At 40.2% G+C, this 19,217-nt stretch overlaps 2 protein-coding genes across 5 annotated transcripts in view; one reads left to right on the top strand and one right to left on the bottom strand.

The window, feature by feature from the left end:
• Positions 1 to 4,266: 4,266 nt before the first annotated feature.
• On the bottom strand, positions 4,267 to 15,471 carry PDCD10 (programmed cell death 10). Of its 3 annotated transcripts, none has more exons than XM_015872013.1 (8): positions 15,279 to 15,471; positions 9,293 to 9,502; positions 8,499 to 8,552; positions 7,281 to 7,398; positions 6,594 to 6,720; positions 6,172 to 6,250; positions 5,789 to 5,871; positions 4,267 to 4,975 (listed from the first exon to the last, which is right to left on the bottom strand). In XM_015872013.1, exons 2-8 carry the CDS (start codon positions 9,386 to 9,388, stop codon positions 4,894 to 4,896), a joined length of 639 nt encoding a protein of 212 aa, XP_015727499.1. In that variant the 5' UTR covers positions 9,389 to 9,502; positions 15,279 to 15,471; the 3' UTR covers positions 4,267 to 4,893. The 3 variants fall into 3 exon arrangements, with proteins under 3 accessions (XP_015727499.1, XP_015727498.1, XP_015727500.1); XM_015872012.1 differs by having other exon boundaries at positions 15,292 to 15,471; XM_015872014.1 differs by having other exon boundaries at positions 15,322 to 15,471.
• A 73-nt stretch (positions 15,472 to 15,544) lies between these two features.
• Positions 15,545 to 19,217, top strand: part of SERPINI1 (serpin family I member 1) — a 37,276-nt gene continuing 33,603 nt past the window's right edge. Inside the window, exon 1 of one of the 2 annotated variants that reach the window (XM_015872005.2) lies at positions 15,545 to 15,664. The gene's annotated coding sequence lies outside the window, so the exon portion shown is untranslated. Of the gene's footprint in view, positions 15,665 to 16,288; positions 16,397 to 19,217 lie in introns of those variants that run through there. The other variant, XM_015872006.2, reaches the window with a different exon arrangement.

Here is a 19,217-nt window from a genome sequence, read left to right as displayed (position 1 = left end):
TTAGGAATTGATAACCTATTTTGCTCACCGTGTCACCAATAATGCATTGCTTAGCGCTCCAATTCCATTCCCTTTTTTGAATACACTTTGTAAGCAGGAAAACTTCTGTCTCTAGGGTGAAAAATAAGGGTAGCATTTGAGAGCAGTCACTTAGTGAGCACTGAGGCTGATGGACACAGGCTTCAGCTCCTGGCGGTCTCCACACCAGCAGCCTGACCTCCCTTCATGCCCATCTTCCTCTATTGGGTGAAATAATCTTTAACTCTGTGAAAAAATCTACAAGAATACCAATGGCAATGTCTAAACAAAGACAAATATTAAACTGGGGTTTTTAGACCAACCTACTCATCACCACACAACATGCGTATTTTGGAATGGCAGACATTGCAGATTCTCACTGCGTGTGCTGCCAGGTCAGGTCTTACTCATCTTAACACCATCTGAGCTCAGATAAGAAGCGCTGCAAGTTGGCAGAAGGGAAGAGATTACACCCCTTATCCTGTAACTGTGTTCTCTGATAGTGTCCAGGTACCGCTATCACAGCCTGAGCCTTTTATGAGTGGAATGCAGACACACACAACTCCTGCACACTGAATGCTGGCAAGCTGCGCTCCTCATCCTTGCAACAGGCATTAAGAACCATATGCTTGCACAGATTTTGCAAAACTATTGTGGAGACGTGCAACATGTGCTGAGAGAAACCAGTCACACGCAAGCATCCAGGAACCAGAGCTGGTGCAAGTGCTTTTAAAGCAGTCTCCCCCTTCATGTTGCCCAAACCTTTGCTGGGACCTGGAGCCACCTGTAGGTCCTACAGCACACATGCTGCGACTCAGCCATGGCTGGGTGAGCATTGCAGCTCATGAGGACCATTTTGCACTAGCTCAGAAATGAAGTACTATGTGTATAAAATCACATGCAAGCTGTAGGGCAGGGGAGCAAGACAGAGACGCTGAGGGGGAGCAGCACCTGGATGGAAACCCTCCAATAAGCCAAACCTTCCTTCTCCACCTTGGAAGAAACAATTCCCCTGTTGTAAACTTCAAATCTGTGCAGCAGCATGAGACAAAGCTGTTTCATCTCAGCCTCAAAAGGATCAGTTTAGCATTCCCTGCACCTCTGCTCTCCCTAGATAAGGTCAAAACCTTGGGACTGGATTTTTTTTTAAGCAGTGAAGCCCAGGGTGAGATACAATTTGTCCCTCATCACACACTGAAAGGCCAAGCTAAGGGAAAAAGAAGAATTGGTTGTGAACGAGGTTAGTGAATTCATCATAAATTAAATTTATAATAGGTATTTAATTTCGATCTTTAAAGGCTCTCTGCCCTTTTCATACTGTTTTAAAATGATATCTAGCAAGAGGAATAAGGACAAGGAAGATGGCTTCAAAACAGAACTTGATAGATTTATGACCAACATCATATGGGAGCTACTTCTGAACTTCTGTACACCAAGGTTATGACCCAGGAGCATCCTTTCAGCTGCAGCACCAAGGTTACAGCTCATTAGTGGCTCTTTTCCCCAAACATGTTTCCTACCAGTTTCTTTCGATGGCAAAATCTGCCCAGAAGACAGAAAATCAAAAGCCTGGAGTGAAAAAAAGACAGAGTGAATAAATGCAATGAATCATTACACATAGCTAGGAAAGTTCCCACAGCTCACAGACAGAAACTGCCTGCAGCACCTGTTTTCAGGAGGCACTGCTTAGTCCTGCAGGAAGACAGACAGACTGAGCATGGCAGAGCAGTATTCTCAAGTGGAACAGCCAGTGCCTAATCCCCAGCTAAGTGATAATCACCACTGTGCCAAATCTGAGAGCTGCTATCTCACACACTCACATTTATCTCCCTCTCATTCTTTTAATAATGGAATCATCTGGAAAGAAATCTGTGACAAACTTGTCTAGACACCCTTTTCAACCCCCACCCAACTCACAGAGAATCATATGCAGCCTCTCTGTAAAATACAAAGATCAGATAACACCTGCAGAACAAACAAGACATGTTTTCCTTTGTCACACAGCAAGATAGATTTGAGAAGATCACAAAAACAAAACACTTCAGTGATAACCTAGGTAAGATTGTATGAAAAGATAATGGTTAATTTAGGCTGATCCTATCCCACCACCTTACTTACATCAGCTGATGATCTGACCATCAGGCCTCAACCAGTTCTTCCATGAATATCACACCCACATCCATCCTCTAGCTCAAAATGAAGCTCATATGGAAGCTGGGCACCTGACATGCCTTGCAGACTTTTAAACCAGACATAAATCAATCCAAGCTTTTCATTATTTCTGTATGGATTAAACAAGCACTTAAGACGATGCTTCTCCACATTAATACACAAAATTGTCTCCTATGCTAACGTTACCATATCAATTATAACCCATGTTCACAGCATAAATTCTCTGACAGGAATCTGCAACACCAGCTACTATACTAGAAATCCTTAGGAAAGGAACTTATCTTGCTGCTTGAGAAACTTGAAGATAAAGTGCAAAACCACAATGCAATCCAGACAGACATGCCCTGATTTGTACCCAGTGAAAGATAAAGCTGAGTTCTTAAGACTACAAGATATGGATTCATTGCACTTGACAGAAGAGTGACCTGATCTCCATTTCCAGCTTTCCCCAGTATCAGGCATGTATGACAATGATTAATTTCACACTACTTTAAAGGTTAAAAAAAACCCCACCAAGTTCATAACTAAAACAAAAGCCTGAATACCTGAAGCTTAGCAGTACACCATGCACTTTTACCCAATAAAGATTAAGAGAAATGCTCATTTAACAGCTTCTTTGATTTTAATGTCAAGGAGTCAATTAGCAGCACACCTTTGGGATCAAAGTCATAATATATGCATATATTTTCACCTGTACCTGCAGAACAAGTACATATACAGTGTCATTGTTCAACAGTGTCATTGTTCAGCTGATAATTCTGCCAGCTGCTTCTCACTCCAAATCAATAAAAACAGTTTTAGTTACTAAGTCCAGTTCACAGAAAGTAAACCAAGCTTGTGTCTCTCTTTATAGCCATTGTACAGTTTCACCCACACTAAACACTACTTGCAAACCAAGCACTAAAAGCTATGTGTGACTTGCTGCTTCCTTTTACCTAATTAGTTTTCATTAAGCCCTTTGGAACAAGGGCTTAAGCTTACATCATCCATTTTACTTCCAAGATGCAAATCAAAACAGCACTCAGTGAGGTAGGCTCCCTCCTTCCTCACTGCTTCTCTTCTGCCATCCAGTTTAGCACACCATAGTTAAAAGCTCCTGTTACTAGTTAGATGAGTTATGAAGAATAGCTTTGTAATGTTTCTGAGCTCAGCTTGCTGGTAAACACATCAGTGTCTCAAACAAAACCATTCCGCACATTAAGGACTTCCTTCTGCTCACAGCTTTATGCAATCATGAAATTGGCAATGTACATTCCATAGAATTCATTTTTACTTAATGCTCTCCTTCACACTTTTGTATTATTTCATTATTATCAGTAATTCAGCTAAAGAAAACTTCCACATACAGGTATGCAGAACATCCAGGGTTATTTTAGAGGGCAGCAGGTATCCAATGTTTTCCTTTACCAGATAATTTAAACAGACAAACAATTTTAAGACCCATCTGATGTACTCTGGTTAAGGCAGTTGCCCCAGATGAACAATAATGCACCCCAAAGAAAGAAGAAAGCCAGACTACGTTTCTACATAGATGAAGAATTAATCCTGTAGTAATTGTGCTCCTTCAGTCTCCAGTGATCCTCTTGCAGCAGGCTTCTGCAACTTTATAAATTGCTTCATACAGGAATTCACTCCATAAAGATCTCACATACTCCAAAATAAAATCAAGATGCACTTCAAAGGGAAGCTCACAATACTGTTAGAAATTGCCCAATACTGCCATGAAATCACACAGACAAGATTTCACTCTGTCAATCAGCAGTTCTTAATCATCAATACAACAACATTTCTCAAATCAGGCCCCATATGATTTAAATCCCTGGCAAAAGCTGCCTTACAGCATACATAAACATCACTTCTGGATGACTTCTACCTTTTACTCCTGCTCCTCCCCTAAAAAGGTACCCAATATAAAAACTGACAATACTTAGATACCAATATATGCAGAGATGGGTGAACTTGAATAATCGCCTCAAAAAAACCATAGAATAGTAGACTAGTAAGAACTGTTAACTTACCATCAACAAAAGGATTAAGAAGCTGGATTTCATTTCTACAAAAAACAAAACACACCCCTCACTTCTGAGGTTCTTTATTACTTTGTCAAAGACATTTTAATAGAATTATTCTGGTATTCTGATCCAGTACCCAATCACAGCCAAAAACCTCCCTTTTAAGGAAAACCCCTCATTTCGTACCAATTTGGACTGCCAACTGGCTTCAATTTTTCCATTTAATGAATGCTCCGCAGTTCTAAGAAGATGAGTTATGCTTTTCTGCTCACATACAAAAAGACAGTCTAATAGATGTAAACTATTTATTGAATATTTGCCACCAATATTGTTAAATACATCATCTCGCAGTTCTCCGCTTTCAAGTTAAAATGTCAGAAACAGAACACCAAATATTTACAATTCTTATAAGGAATGTTACATAATGACACATTAAGGCGTAAATTCTTTTGGCTTATAATTCTGAAAAGAATGATAATAGCAAAAAGTGATGCAAAATCTTCATCGTGAGATTATGATTAAGCTACAATGTTTTACAAAAATATGGTGTAAGATGGCAATAATCCCATTCAAAATCCTGCATTAGGCCCCTCAAGAGAGGCTGATAATTTATACAGTCAAAACTTTAAAATTTACATATAAAGGTACCCTATCCACCATTGAAAAGTACAACTCTCAACATATACAGTTTTCAGGCCACAGTTTTGAAGGTCTGGAGTATCAAGTTGGTTTGATGAATTAGTCGGTTGGCACTAATGAACACATTTATTGCCCTGTTAGAAAAACAAAGATTATGTTTTAGACACTTTTCAAAGAACGCAGTTCAGTAAATATAGAATTAAAATCTAGATAAATGAATATATTAGCATCCAGGGAAACTAGAAGCATCTTTATGTATTGCATCCTATGATGTACCTGAAGCTTACAACTGGCACTTATGTGCTTCTTCTTAGAAGTCTATTGGCAGGAACTTGAACAACTTTGGCACTTGCTTACATTGTTTCAGGGTTTTAAACAACTAAGGAAGTATAGAGCAGATGACCATTAGATGTCTGTTCTTTCCCTAGCTGAACATTCCAACACCTGGTAATTTCAGAATTAGCAAATTCTTACTAAAACACTGAGCATGCAGGCACATGGAAGCAACTTCCTTCAGTTACCTCTGGTAACAAAGAAGCATGGGGTCACTGAGCTTTCCAACTCAATGATACCATTATGAGTGACCATGTTATTTAGTGCTCTTTCTTCCTCATGTCAACAGGTTATCTTATCTAGTGTGTTGTTCAAACAGATGTAAATTATTTTCTGTTCCACAAGGAACATAGATGTTACCTGGGATTTTCTGAAATACTGATAATACCTGAGGCACTGTAAAGCATATATCCACAACACACAGCATTCACTTCACATAGGGCTGAACAAAGCTGGTCTGTTTTTCAGCATGTATGGGGTAAGCACACAACACATACAATTCTTGGCCCCACTTTTTCAGTCAAATGGCTTTGTCTTTATTTTCCTCTAGTCACACCAATTAGGTAAACAAAACCTTTTCACTGTGTATAAGCTTAGTATAAAAAGACACTTACTTGCCATCTTTAAAATAGGTTTTCAGAGTATCGCTGAAACTTTTGGAGTATTTTACAAACTCTTTCTTTTGGTGCTCAAGTGCCTGCGGAAAAGAAAAAGCCAAGAAGTCTAAGTTGAGATGCTATTGTGTACATCACAATTAAAAATAAAAGAAAGCACACAAGGATTATGTAGATAAAAGAATGGGTTTACTGTGGTAATGGGTTGTTCTTTCCCTGTATGTTTTTTTAAAACCAATCTTCCTACGGAACTGCTGAGAATTACCAAACAGCCATGTTAAAACACTGACATTGACCAGTTATGCTCTTCTGTTCATCCTACAAAGAAAACAATATGCTTCCTCTTCTACTAGAGAAATACTGTATTAGGTTATTTCACATACCCTCCGGTTCTGGTATTGGTATTTCTTGAAGACATTATTTACTGTGTCAAGAAGTTCCTTTATTGCACTGGCGATGTCCCTGTTTGAAAATGAAAAGAATTGTAATATGCATAAGCTATTCAACTCAAACATAGAAATTTAATCCTTTTTTAATAGTAGCACAGAAAGAATTTCAAAGAAGACACAGAAATCAAATGCTAGGAAAGTGACATGGAACTTCAGCTGCTAATTACTGATTCAAATTACTATCTACTAACACAAGGATCTCTTAAATGTTCAGCTCTGTTCTTATTTCTATGTGTATGAGAAACTCTCCAAATGAGAACAATTTTACTAGTGCCTCCCACAGCATTTGAACATTCAGCTCCAAACATAAAGTTAGGCCCCTAAAACTCCATAAAAATATTAAATACTGTACTTACTTGATTGTTTGAAGAAACCTCACTCTGTCATTGATCTCATCTGGAATCTTACTAAGAATCTGTTTAAGTGCTCGCGCCTTTTCATTCAGATCTTGGAATTCTGGCTCTGGTCTTTCAATCATATATTCTAATAAGTTGGATATGTGAAAAAAATACCATTAGTTTTCCATCAAAAAGTTTCCAGTGACAGCTTAAATAAAACATTACTTCACAAAATGCACTAGCAACCATGATGGATCTCAAGATACTAACAGAAGCAGACCAACAATAACTTTCCTTACTGAAAAGTGAGGAAAGAATAGAGCCCAATTTTATTTCCAAAGAACACTGACAACATTACAATAACGAAATACAGTTTTAAAAGAACTTTAAGCTCTCCTGTCATCGTAACTGATGCTTTCAATTTGAAACAAACTGCAACAGGTGAACTTCCCACACAAACCATTCAAAGGATGCATTTTCTTCCTCTTAGTCAAGAACATGTCTGGGGAGTTGCAGTGGTAGGCTTTTTCTTTATTCTCTCCAAAATAGGTACTCAGAGAAAGAGCTATTGCTTCTATTGAATATGGTTGAAAAAGAATCTACTTAGTAAAAGTAAACCTCTTCTGAAAAATAGGCAGAGCAATGCATGCTCTTGTTTAGAGTACGATGAAGAACGCCCTTACACAACATGAGGCAAGATATTACCTTCTACATCATCTGCTGCCATACGTAGGAGGGACTCTGTAAAATTCACATCCACACTTTTTTTCTCCAGAATTTTCATAATAATGTCCTGTGTGAGGCCTGGATTTTCTTTTTCAGCCTGCATTGTAGGATAAATTACTCTAAAAAATGCTCTAGAAATGCAATCATAATATTGCAAGCACAAAAGCAGATTTTAATGCAAGTTGTTTTGTACACCAGTGTTTGCTAGAAGAATTTCCATTCTAATGCCTTTAAAAAAGCACTTTACACTGACAGCTGTTCTTCCAGTATATTTTTCTTGGGTTATATCAGCAGTTTTATATGAATGACTTTATCAATATGCCCTTCCCCTCATTACAAAATATTTCTTACTCAAATTGACAGAACCATCTCTATGCTGTTGTACTCCTGCAATGTAACATTAGCAGTATTCACAGTACCTGTGTTGCTATCACAAAAATAGGCTGTGCTGAACAAGAATGAGGGTGTGTGTGTTCTGAGCTAGGACTACCATTTCCAATAGGGTTAGTTTCCATGCTATTTGTATTCAGCTTAGCTCCTTAGGACTATCTGTATAGAACATTTAACTTGGAAGAGTTCTAATTGAGAGTTGTGTCTGCTCAGGTACACTTTAAGAGGAGAAACAGGAAAGCACTGCTTGGTTGCTACGCTCGATGTACCTTGCATGTATACTTATTATTGTTTCTGCTAAAAGAAGTCTAAAAGATAGCTACTGAATGGTACATAGTAAGTTACAAGAAATATTTCTTCAGTTTCCTGCTAGATTTAAGTAAATACAAACACCAAATACCAAACTTATATTTCATCCACAAAAAAAATTTCCCTAACTATTAATCTTTCCAAGCCTGATACATTCCTAGTACTTCTGAACACCTATTCTACATAATCTGGTCCCATTAACACTGGATTTGTTACCTCTATTTCCTGTTCCATCCTCACTGATTTATGCCACCTTTACGCTTTCATACCATGTACACAAGGTAGGATTGTTTAAAATTGTTTAATATACTTTTAAGTATATTCAGATTTCTAATATGTGCACACCTTCCAAACTTACAGCCCATGCAATTGTACACTCAGTTTTATTGAAAACTATTGATCATAAAGGATGCATTCTTCAAATACAATAATATAAAGAATTTAAGTTTCAACATATATTGTTTAACTGACCATCCTTCAATACAAATTATGTCTCACCTTAATAAAAGCTGCTCTCAGTGTCTGAGCTGCAGATAGATTTACTCTTTCTAGCTGCAAAAGAAGTTTAGAATTATTAGTAATTTCACTGTTAACAGAACAACTCAAGCACTCATGCACTGCCTTATGTGGCCCAGTGAAAAAGGGTATTGACAGAAGAACAAAGACTGATCTCATCTGAGGGACAGACAAGATGAAGTTTGATCCAAACAAACAGCACTCGCTATGCCTTGCTTTTATTCAGCTTGCAGCAGAAATCTGACAGAAGACTTTTGAGAACATCTTGACCTCTGATACTCGCAGAGAGACAAATATTCTATTCAATTACAGCCATTAGCAGTAGAAATGGAAATGTATGAGGCTGTTCACAGGTATGTGTTACACCATGCATCACTTCTAGTCACATAATGTACAGGTTCCTAATGCTGTGTCAGATCTGGGAACATTAGAGCTGAAACAGCTCCAAAAGCAGACTCCCAAAAATTGCTGTGTGCATTTACAGGCATGAAGGGGAAAAAGAACACTGAAGAGATCATCTGAAAAGGAACTGCATGGTCAAGAGAAGTATTATTTACCTAGCATTTCTGCTAATATCTTTCGCAAAACCTAATTAAAATAATGTCAGGGTCAAGATAATAACTTTTGAGAAGCTTGAAACTGCATTTATGGGAAAGAATGATGAAATAAGTGGTGCTAAGAAGTTCTCTATGTCAAGGTAAGCAATCTGTTACTGCAATCAGATTTTCTAATGTAAAAGGGATTACTAGATTCTAAAGCAAAAGCACACAGCTTACCTCATTAAAGACAGGGTACATAACAGCATAGAGTGGCATGGAAACCATTGAAGTGGTCTCTGCTTCATTCTTCATCTCTTCCATTGTCATCCTCATTCAAAGACCCACTTCTCAAGAAAAATGCTATAGAAGCAGAAGACTCCTCATTCACTGAAACGTTTCTTCTTTCTCCTCGTTGTGCAAAAATGATTGATGAACTTGAGAAATGTCCTTATGTCACAAGGAAAAGAAAAACAACCACAAACCAACAAATAATTATGAATGATAATAGCTGATAATTGCTAAAATAGAAAATAAAAGCACAGAACAACATCAGTCCCTGCCCAGAATGTGGGAATTCTGAGTTTGTTAAGCAAGTATAGAATGACTGCTTCATGCAATTTTAAACTCCCAATTCTAATTTACTAAGCAAGCAGGTATTTTACAAGAACACGCTGCCACAAAAATCTTCACTGCAAGTTCCTACATAATTCATTCCCCTAGAAGTGATTTCACTTGATACACAATACAAAAATTGTGAATACCCTATCTTTGTCTTTATGTAAGCAAAAGTCTTAAGTCATCTTTCCACTCAGGGTGTGTCAACTGCTACGTTAAGTGAATGGAAAATTATTGTTCCAGTAACTGAACCTTGGTTTTGGAAGTCCTCCACCCAGTCCAGCTCATCGTGCCCAAGATAGCACAATCATTGCTCTGACACAGAAATTAAGGGGGGGGGGGGGAGGGGGGGGAGATGAAAGGGAAGATGGCTGACCTGTGGTTCATATGAAATCTTTGTAGCAGACCACTAGACTTTGTTTTCAACAAGACCCCTAGAATATTTTACTTAACATAATTGAGGACCTAATGTCCAAATTAGGAACAAAGATGCAAATCTTTTATTTCTTCAGTTTTGTCCTTATTTAATGTGCTACAGGAGTTTTTTTCCCCCCCACACTCAGGAACCTTCACACATCCAGTATTTGTATGCCCAGGTAACAGATTTCACTGATATTTTAGTAAATAAGTGAATAGGGTGACATTTTTAAGCAACAGTAAAAACTACAGCAATAACCAGTATCACCTTGCAATGGTCTGAATGTGATAAAACATGCTAAGACACTTCAAGCTCTATTCCCCACTCTGCTCTGGTTAGAAATCTCCTGCACACATCTATTTAAATGCAAAACACTTCATCCTTTTGCCCAGTGCAGGCACATATAAGTGAGATTTGTTATTGATTCAAGTAAGCACACAAGGAACGTGGATGGCTACAAATACCATGCATGCCTCATGTGTGCATGTGATTGGGCAACATGAAAACACCCCAATGTGATAAAACTCAGGAGCAGGTCACAGTACAGAAATAGCCAACAGTTGGGAAAGCACATTAAGAAGAAATTAAATGTAAATATAATAAGAAGTGACAGTCCTTCACACAAATTGTGACATGGATTATCTACTGCAAAACCTTTTTCTATTATTGTTTCAAGCCTTCAGTGCAACACGTAAGCAGACCTCTGTAGCCACCAAGGCTACTTACTGGATCCTTATAGAGGTAGTTGTACAGCTATGTTGGCATGAATGGTATTACAGATCAAGACCAGATGAAAAGACCAGCAGCTCTTTTACAGTTATAAGCAACCAATATTCATCATTTCCCCCAAGTGGAATCATCTTTAAACAATTTATTTCCAAGTTACACAAATTGATGCCAGGTCTACTCCCATGAAGGGGGGGGGGGGGAACCTCGTCTGAACAAGTTTCCTCACCAGTGCAAGTACAAGCTGTCCCATTTCTTACACATGCATAGTGCCAGCACCAACAGCCTTGGCATGTCATGGGCAAGGGGGAAGGAGAGCTGCTTGTTTTACTCTTTAACTCTGTGTTTCTGGAAGGTCAGTAAGATAAAGACTCAAGGAAGGCAGCACACAAAGGAGCATCACTGAAGCCAGCATTCATAGATTGCCTGCAAGTGTTTATCTAAAGTATTGTGCTGTCAGTACAAGCTTTTCAGAACAGGTAACTGAACATCACTGAACATTACCCAAAAGATTTTTGATCACAAGCAGAAGGGCAAAAAGGACAAAGCAACCATTAGATGTAGTTACTGTGATTTTATGGGTTGCAGTATCCAGGAAAAAAATAAAATATTAACTGAAATGATAGATTTTTATGACAATGAAAACCTATTGCACTGTAGACTACCATGAAAGACTCGCTTTCTGAGGAGCTATAAGCTACTGTTACTAACCTATTGTACCATTAAACACCCCATATTAAAACAATTATAGACCATCTATTACCCCTTTTGCAGGTACAGACATTCCTCAAACAAAGTAAATCAACCCTGGACTCACATTATCACAGAGAACTCAAGGGATGGAAGACAAGAGGTAGTGAGGACAAGAGGGGCTTTTAAATACACATGCACACAAAAAACAGGCAAGAACATGAGCCACTTTTGTTGGCAACATCACAGAAGGGTCCAGGTTGGAAGGGGCCTCAAGGACCATGAATCTCTAACCCATCTTGCAGGCAGGGCCACCAACTTCCCCATTTAATACTAGACCAGGCTGCCCATAGCCCCATCCAAACTGGCCTTGAACACCTTCAGGGACAGGGCATCCACAACCTCTCTGGGCAGCTGTTCCAGCACCTCACTAATCTCATGGTCTCAAACATGATTTAGACCAAATCCCCATGCAAACTAAAACCAGCTCCATCATTTTTGTGAATTGTTAGGTAGTCCAATAGCTTTCAGAAGTGTTGCTATGTGTGGCTTTGCTGACAATCAAAAAAGCTGGAATAAGATCCTACAAATAGTTGATCCATTAGAATACCACAGTGTCATGTAATACAGAAAACCCTGGAAAATTGCTGTTAGATGCAAAAAGAACATTACTCAACTGGCCAGTCTGTTAATTGGTCTGAGGGAGAAGACTAGGAGAAATTAGGATATACCATATGAGTTATGGGAAAAGACAGACTACTCAATATCATCTGCATATAAGACTTGTTTCTTTACACAGCAGTCCCACAGATTCAAATGTAGCCTGTTCACCAGCATGTGTAATTACAAGTCATGCCTCACCCCTATCAGATGAAATCAATCATCAGAGGGAAGGAACAAGATGGATATAGCCAGTGTAAAGAGAATTTAAATTCGAAAACAGTGCTAAGATGCAAGCTAATATAATCCTGTCTGTTTAGCATTAAGCCAAATGCATCAAGCCCTATTCCCAGAGAATAACTAATACAGAATCTACTTTCACTGTCCATATAAATCTTATATGTTATAACCTTCAATGTTTCAGCACCAAAAGACTAGCCCAACTATTCAGTAATCACAGAACCAGCACACTTAAGATGAATTTCAATGTTATGTTATAGATCTATTCCTCCAAATCCACCCAATGAGGTTTTCAATCATTCAATGGAACTGCCTGAAAGGAAAAAACAACACAACACCCTACATTCAGATAAACTTCTTGTAAAGCAGGAAGATGAAAAGCAAGAAACTCCACACTTTCCCAAAATGTACAGCTACTGTTACCAGTGCCCAAGACACAAACTTGCTTTTCTCATCTATGCTATTTTCTGACAGGCACTTAAAAGTCAAGTGGCAGAAGAACCAGGAAGGGCAGAAACTTTCCCAAATCCACCTTTGCTCACTGGTCAGTGTGAAAACAATCTACTTGTCTATGAAAGAAAGTATTTTGCTTCATACTACCTTTTGAAAGCATGTTTAAAGAGAAGACAGAGTGTTATGCTTGGAACTTGAAAGAAGTTGGAAAACAATGGAAACATGAAGTTCCAGATGGCAGAATTTCACTCCTCAGCTACGTCACCTACCTACACCACTGGTGCTGTCTCCATTCCATTCTCCAGGCTCCATTTACCTCAGATGTAGATAATCTTAAAGCAGCCAAACGTTTGTGCTATTTCTTTTTAAGCCTGCTCCTTCTTTTTAAGCGAAGTACCAAGTGGAAGAAGGCCTGAGGCATTGATCTACCTGCATGATTAATTCAATGACTGGTTTTTAGGACAGAACCAGAAGTTACAGCTCTGCTCCTCCTAGAAAGATTATCCCCACTAACAAGAAGTTCCACTCCACTTCTTGTAGGGAGGATTCAAGAAGGTTGTGTTAAGAGAAAATCCACTAAGATCTTTGCCATCAGAAAAACTTAAGCTTAGTAAGAAAGAACGGGATAAAAACAAACACTTAACTTGAGGCCTGTCCCAAATTCAGAGGCAAAGACCTTGGCCTTTATTTGTAAAGCCCAAGTACATGGCTAATATGCAGTTCTAACAGTGTACCTACCCTGTGCACAACTTGGTACCTTTAAGTTTCTCTTGTTAATGGTTGCTCATAATAAACTGGAAAAAAAAGCACAAGTTCCCCCCTTCCGGAGAGAAGTTACCTACATAGTACTTCCATTCGTAGATCATAACCACTCCTCTTGTATAACTTTGACTGCATAGTACAAAGCTGAAAGCCTCTGTGCCTCAAATACTGAGCTACTTCTCTTATTAGAGCTGGGGACAGGATGGTTGAATTCACTGAAATTGGTGTCAAGTGCAGCTATGATGATAACAACCTCTGTATTCTAAAACTAATAAAGACAACAAGAAACCTAAAGAAGCAGCCTACTGTACAGGTTCTGTATTAAGCTAATGCTTACATTCAGCACCTTCCCAAAAGAGATAACAAAAGGAATACTATCAGAAAACAGCACTCAAGTTTAATAGGCATCTTTAAATGCCTCTTAGTAGAGCAAACATGTACTCCTCAAATACCTGCATGCACATCTATCACAGCCACTTCCAGATGAGTTCACTCTGACAGAGTATAACTGCTTGTGCATTTTATTATTGTGAAGCCAATTTGGGTGACTAAGTTGCACAAACTTGCAGTAAATTCAAGAAGCCTATTTTTAGACGGTTACTTCAAAATACTCTGAAATCTGGCTTTCAATAAATCTGTTGTCTGAAGTTCAGAATAGAAATTATTTAGTACACCCTAATACTTTGGTTTTGTGTCTGCCTATCACATGAAAAACAAAAGATGCCTGGACTAGGCCCTAATTTCATCTCTCTCTTGTACTATCACTACTGACACGCAGACAAAGTTCATTTCTCTTTTGTTAACATGTCTCTTTTTAAGTACTAGAAGGCCACAAAGAAGCCTCTCCAATACAGAATAACACAACACATCCCTGTTTCTCTTTCAAGCTCTTTTCCTCTTCCAAGGGAATTTGAAAGTAAAACTACTCAGTTCTCATTGCCCTATCAACCACTAACAGATAAACCACAAACAGAAACAGCTCCAAACACAATAACACATCCCAATGGGTAAACAACCAGCACTCAGCAATCAGTTCCTCTGATAACAAGAACACATCCACCTGCCTCAAGGCTTCAGCAGCAAACCTGTGCCCCCTATATGGACAAGCCCCAGGAAGGCCACACACTCGCCACTCATTAATCATATAACAGCACACTAAGGTGTTTAACAACACCAGCCTAAAGCTTGGTTTAAAGAGGAAGCACGACGTGATCACTTTCTATCCTCCCCCAGACGAAAGGCCCCACCTGGAGCGAACCAGGCCCAGCCCTGACAACGCCGTTCAGCAGTACGAGGCCGGGCTAAAAATACAACGCAGGCCTAACGCTGCCAAGAACAGCCATAGGGCTGCGGACGGGGGTTGGTACCCGGCCCTACCAGGAGGGATCCGAGCGGGAAGGGCGGAAACAAGGACGAGCCCTTGGGCCAGGTCACCCCGCGGTAGGAAGAAAAAGGCCGAGGCCTCACACCTGCAGCAAACAACGTTTCTCCCCTCACCCAGCCTCAAACCTGAGACAGTTTAACGCTTCTAACATAGCACAACCCCAAAAGGAAACCCAGGCCTTACACCGGTGACCCCCACCCTCTTCCTCTGTGTCTCTCCAGGCGCTTATCCCTTTAAAGACATGGGCCTAGAGAAGAAAACGAAGCCTCTCTCACCTCACCGCCTTACCTCGATACCTCTCCGCCCCGCAAAGCTCACCGAGCTCCGAGGGGGCTCCTCCACCTCGCCGGAAACCCAACAAGGAGGAAGCGTCCGCCGTGTTACCACACACCAGGCGTTGTCCGGAACTAACCGGCAGCCGCTCGGATACTTGGGATTCGTAGTCCTCTCTCCTCAACTACAACACCAACAATGCAACGAGGCGATAAAAGGGGCGGGTAGGAGGGAATGAGGAGGAGTATAGGAGTAGAGTCTATTCAATCAGAGCTCGAATCTGGACGGGTGGGCGAGGCCTGGACGGGGCGCGGTGGCATATCCCGGCGCGGGGAGCAGCGGCTGCACTTCTCACAGTGGAGGGGGGTGGTGTTGAGCTGCTGCTGTGGTAAGTGCCTTTAGCCTGCTGTGTTCAGCCGGTGCTGTGTTTAGGGTTGCGGGAGCAGCCTGCGGTTTGATGTCGGTGTGAAGCTGCGTGGCTCCGTAGTGCGGGTTGTGTGTCAGTGCCTGAGGGGAGGTGGTGGGTGATGTGGGGAGAGAATGGGGAAGGAAGAGAGCAATAATAATGTGGCGTCCTGCTGTCCCGGCACCTGCAGCCTGTCCACCTGAGTGTGTTTTATGCTATTCTGTGGTCTCCTGAAGCTCTGTCCCAGCCGTGGTTTGAGCGTGGCAGAACGAAGCTGCCCCAGCCTTGTGCTGAGCTGCTGCCTCTCTCCTCTCTATCTCTTGGCTTGTGTTGCCCTGTAGGTGTCCCCTATATGGGCTGTTTGACAACGGTCGCGTTACTTTTGGTGCTCGCAGTTATTGGAAAGCTTTAAGGTGAAGCTCTTAGTAACCAATATGAATTCCCATCAATACGCAGCTCAGTTCTAGGTTTGAGCCTTCGTTTCTAATGCGTTAGCTTGCAACTTTTCCTGGTACTGTTATTACTTTGGTGAGGCGTATGCGGGTTTTGCTGTAAGCAGGTGATGAATCGGTGCATCGCGGTGCTCCTGAATGCCAGCTGCATCTCCTTGCAGCGCCGAGGTGGTGAAATGGGAAGATACTGATATATGTGTGGGAGCAGAGCCCTTGTGTGTGCTACCCATACATGCTACCAGTGCCCACCATCTGCATGTAGGTAAGGAAGGATGCTAGAAAACAACTACTAGATTTGTCATGCTTTACTGTGTATGCGGAGTATTTGTCTTTGATTCCTCAATTATTTTGATGCGATCAGTGCTTTAATCCAGCAGAAAGCCTTGCTATTTAGTTTGTGTGACAGACACAGAAGCATTATAGCATGGGTTGAGGTGCATATGCATCTATGATATTGTCATTCCTTAGTGGTTGTAAAGTGATGTTAGGAAGCTGCAGTCCTACTGGTGCTAGTATTTTACTTTAAGTCACAGCATAAGTAATGCTTAATGATGCTTTCCTAGATTTACTTAATATGCTCTTTGACCTGTGTTCAGGCAGTCCAGCAGAGCTCCAGGAGTGTCTGAGTGTTCCATCATTGTAATAACTCCCAACAGTTATTCTATATATGTCAATGTCATATGTTTACTTACCTCTTAATTCAACTTTTGTTTTGTTACTAAATGGAGCAGTGGAGAGGAGATGGTGCTGGTAGGATCCTTTGCACCAAGCTCTAGCTACTCCAAGGTCTTTAGTATGCTTTCTCACTTATGTATCTGTATGGTGACTGTTGAATCAAAGCCTGAACCACTGATTGTGCACCTGGGGAAAGGACCCAGTCAACTGGGAGCACTGGTGAAGGCTTCACCAGTTCAGAAGGAGCGGAGTCTGGCTGTGTCTCTCTTAGACCACACTGAAGAGCTGACTGCCACTGGGGAAGAATCTCTGTCTGGAGATCCCTCCCTTGTGGTGTTTTCCTTGTGAACCCAGATCTTCAGTGATGGGTGAGCCCTTTTCCTTTGTAACACCATCACATTCCCACTATTCCCTTTGCTTCTGTGCTCCTTTATCGCTCTTCCACTTTGTTGACCTTTCTGATTGCTCCAGTATCTTATTGCTTTCTCCAACTCAAGTTTTGTTGCTCTTTATCTATGTCTGTCACTCTTGAATGTTTAAAGTAACTTGTTAGCAGATATTCTGTGTAGGCAGTATATTATTCTGTCTGCCTGAACATGAATTAACATGTTAAGTGTCCTGTGATTCTCTGCTTAAAATTATTTAGGAGGTAACCATTAATATTCAAGGTAGTGGGCAGATAGTAGGGATAGACATCTATGAAGTAACATGTTTAGTGGTAACTTTGTACCTTTGAAGATCAGAGTAGTTGATTTAAATTTGGAAGCGTCTTCAAAACTGTTGGGTTAGTGGAGTTTGTTGGTGAGTATAAATGTAGGTAAGGTAACCTGTGCATTTTGTTAATAAAGCCATGCTGTATTAATAAGCTTTGGTTTTTTTTTCCTGTTGGTCTCATACATGCAATGTGCTTCATGTTGATCCTTCAGCCAAGCTGAAATTGGGTGTCTATAACACAGCCCTGCTGGTAGGGTGGTCACTGCCTGGCATTGCTTGGCAGAGTAGCAGCGATGTTCTTTTAGCTGTTTGTGTTTTGGGTGATTATGAGCAGCATCTCATTTGGTGGCCTGAAATGTCTGATAAGAATTTTTTCTTCTGTGGTGTGCTGAAAATATCAACTCTAAGGTCACTTTCTGCTTTGTTTAATATACTTCAAAGCTAATGATTATGAGAACAGCAGAGTGTGGCTAATGTGATAAAAGCTGCGTGAGTTATCCGCATCCTTCTTGGTCTTTTAGAGCCATTGCAAAGCAGCTGTAGCTATGAGATGAGAGAAAAGAATGTTTTGTTGATACAAGCTAATTAGTTAAATATGCACCTCACTTTTGGTTAATAAGATTTGACCTTATGTATTGTGAAGAATTTTTAGTTTTGTGGAGTGTTTAAATATGGTAATTCTTCAATAATAATTCAGATCTTGAGACAGTTGGTATTTTGGGAGGGGAAATTGATAGTGACAGGTAATATTCCTACTGGAAGAAAGTTGAGCCGTGTGCTTGTGCTCAATTTTAACCAAATAGCTGCCTATTAATCAGATGTCTTCCTGTTTATTCAGTTGTTCTTCAGCCTTGTGGTTTTTCATCATTACTGTTACATCTAAAGTAATAATTGCTTAATAATGTGAAGGATATTTAATCTGCTGTGCATGTCTCAGGGAAAGGCTGACCTCATGATGGCTTTTGAGTCTAGTGGGCTGCAGGCTTCTAGAAAGATCCCTTCCATCCACACTGAAGCTGTACGCAGTGAAGTTTCCTGCTTACACAAACAGAAATGCTTGTTAGCTAAGAGTGTTCCCCTGAGTCCTTCAGTTCTTGTACTCATTTGTTTTCACATATTTTGTCATTTGAGTTTCTGTCTGTGGAGTGGGCTTGGAGTTTCCCTGGTATGAGGAAGAAGAACTATTGTTTGCTTTCTGACTTGTTTTAACAACATATTTAAGACTTGTTTTATTTCTGAAACTGGCTGAATTTTGCTCAGATACCATAGCAAGCACTAATTAGCTTGACAATAAAATAACGTGCCCAAATGCTAGTACCAGATGTGAACTACCACTAGTCAGTTGCTTCAGCAGAGATACCATTCCAGTCCTTGGCTGTGACACATCGTCACAGAAAGTTAGAGAACTTGGACAGCCACTTCTTAATGTTATCTTTTAACCGACCTTGGCATGTCAGGGTAACGTTTGGAGCATGGTACTTTACTGAAGACAGCCTGTCTGAATTCCTCATGATCACTGAGCCACTGGAGACTGCCTCCTGCCTTGACAATAGAGCAAAATGCTGTTTTTCAGTAATGACCACTTCTGTCTGAGGTAATACTCGCTGCCCCAGTTTTCCCTGTGTGCTTCTTGGTTATATAAGTTACAGCTACAAAGAAAATAGGTTTAAAGATTTAAGATTTCTTTTTAATTG

This window comes from Coturnix japonica, chromosome 9 (assembly GCF_001577835.2).
Source record: "Coturnix japonica isolate 7356 chromosome 9, Coturnix japonica 2.1, whole genome shotgun sequence".
NCBI lineage: Eukaryota > Metazoa > Chordata > Aves > Galliformes > Phasianidae > Coturnix > Coturnix japonica.
Note: the sequence above shows the minus strand (reverse complement) of the source record. Positions and strands in the feature narration are given on the sequence as shown.

Coding starts and splice junctions, on each gene's coding strand:
- PDCD10 (XM_015872013.1), bottom strand. CDS start 9,388: ATGAGGATGACAATGGAAGAGATGAAGAATGAAGCAGAGACCACTTCA. Junction 7,399..8,498: donor TGAGAGCAGCTTTTATTAAG/GTGAGACATAAT, acceptor CCTACAATGCAG/GCTGAAAAAGAAAATCCAGG. Junction 5,872..6,171: donor ACCAATACCAGAACCGGAGG/GTATGTGAAATA, acceptor TCTTTTCCGCAG/GCACTTGAGCACCAAAAGAA.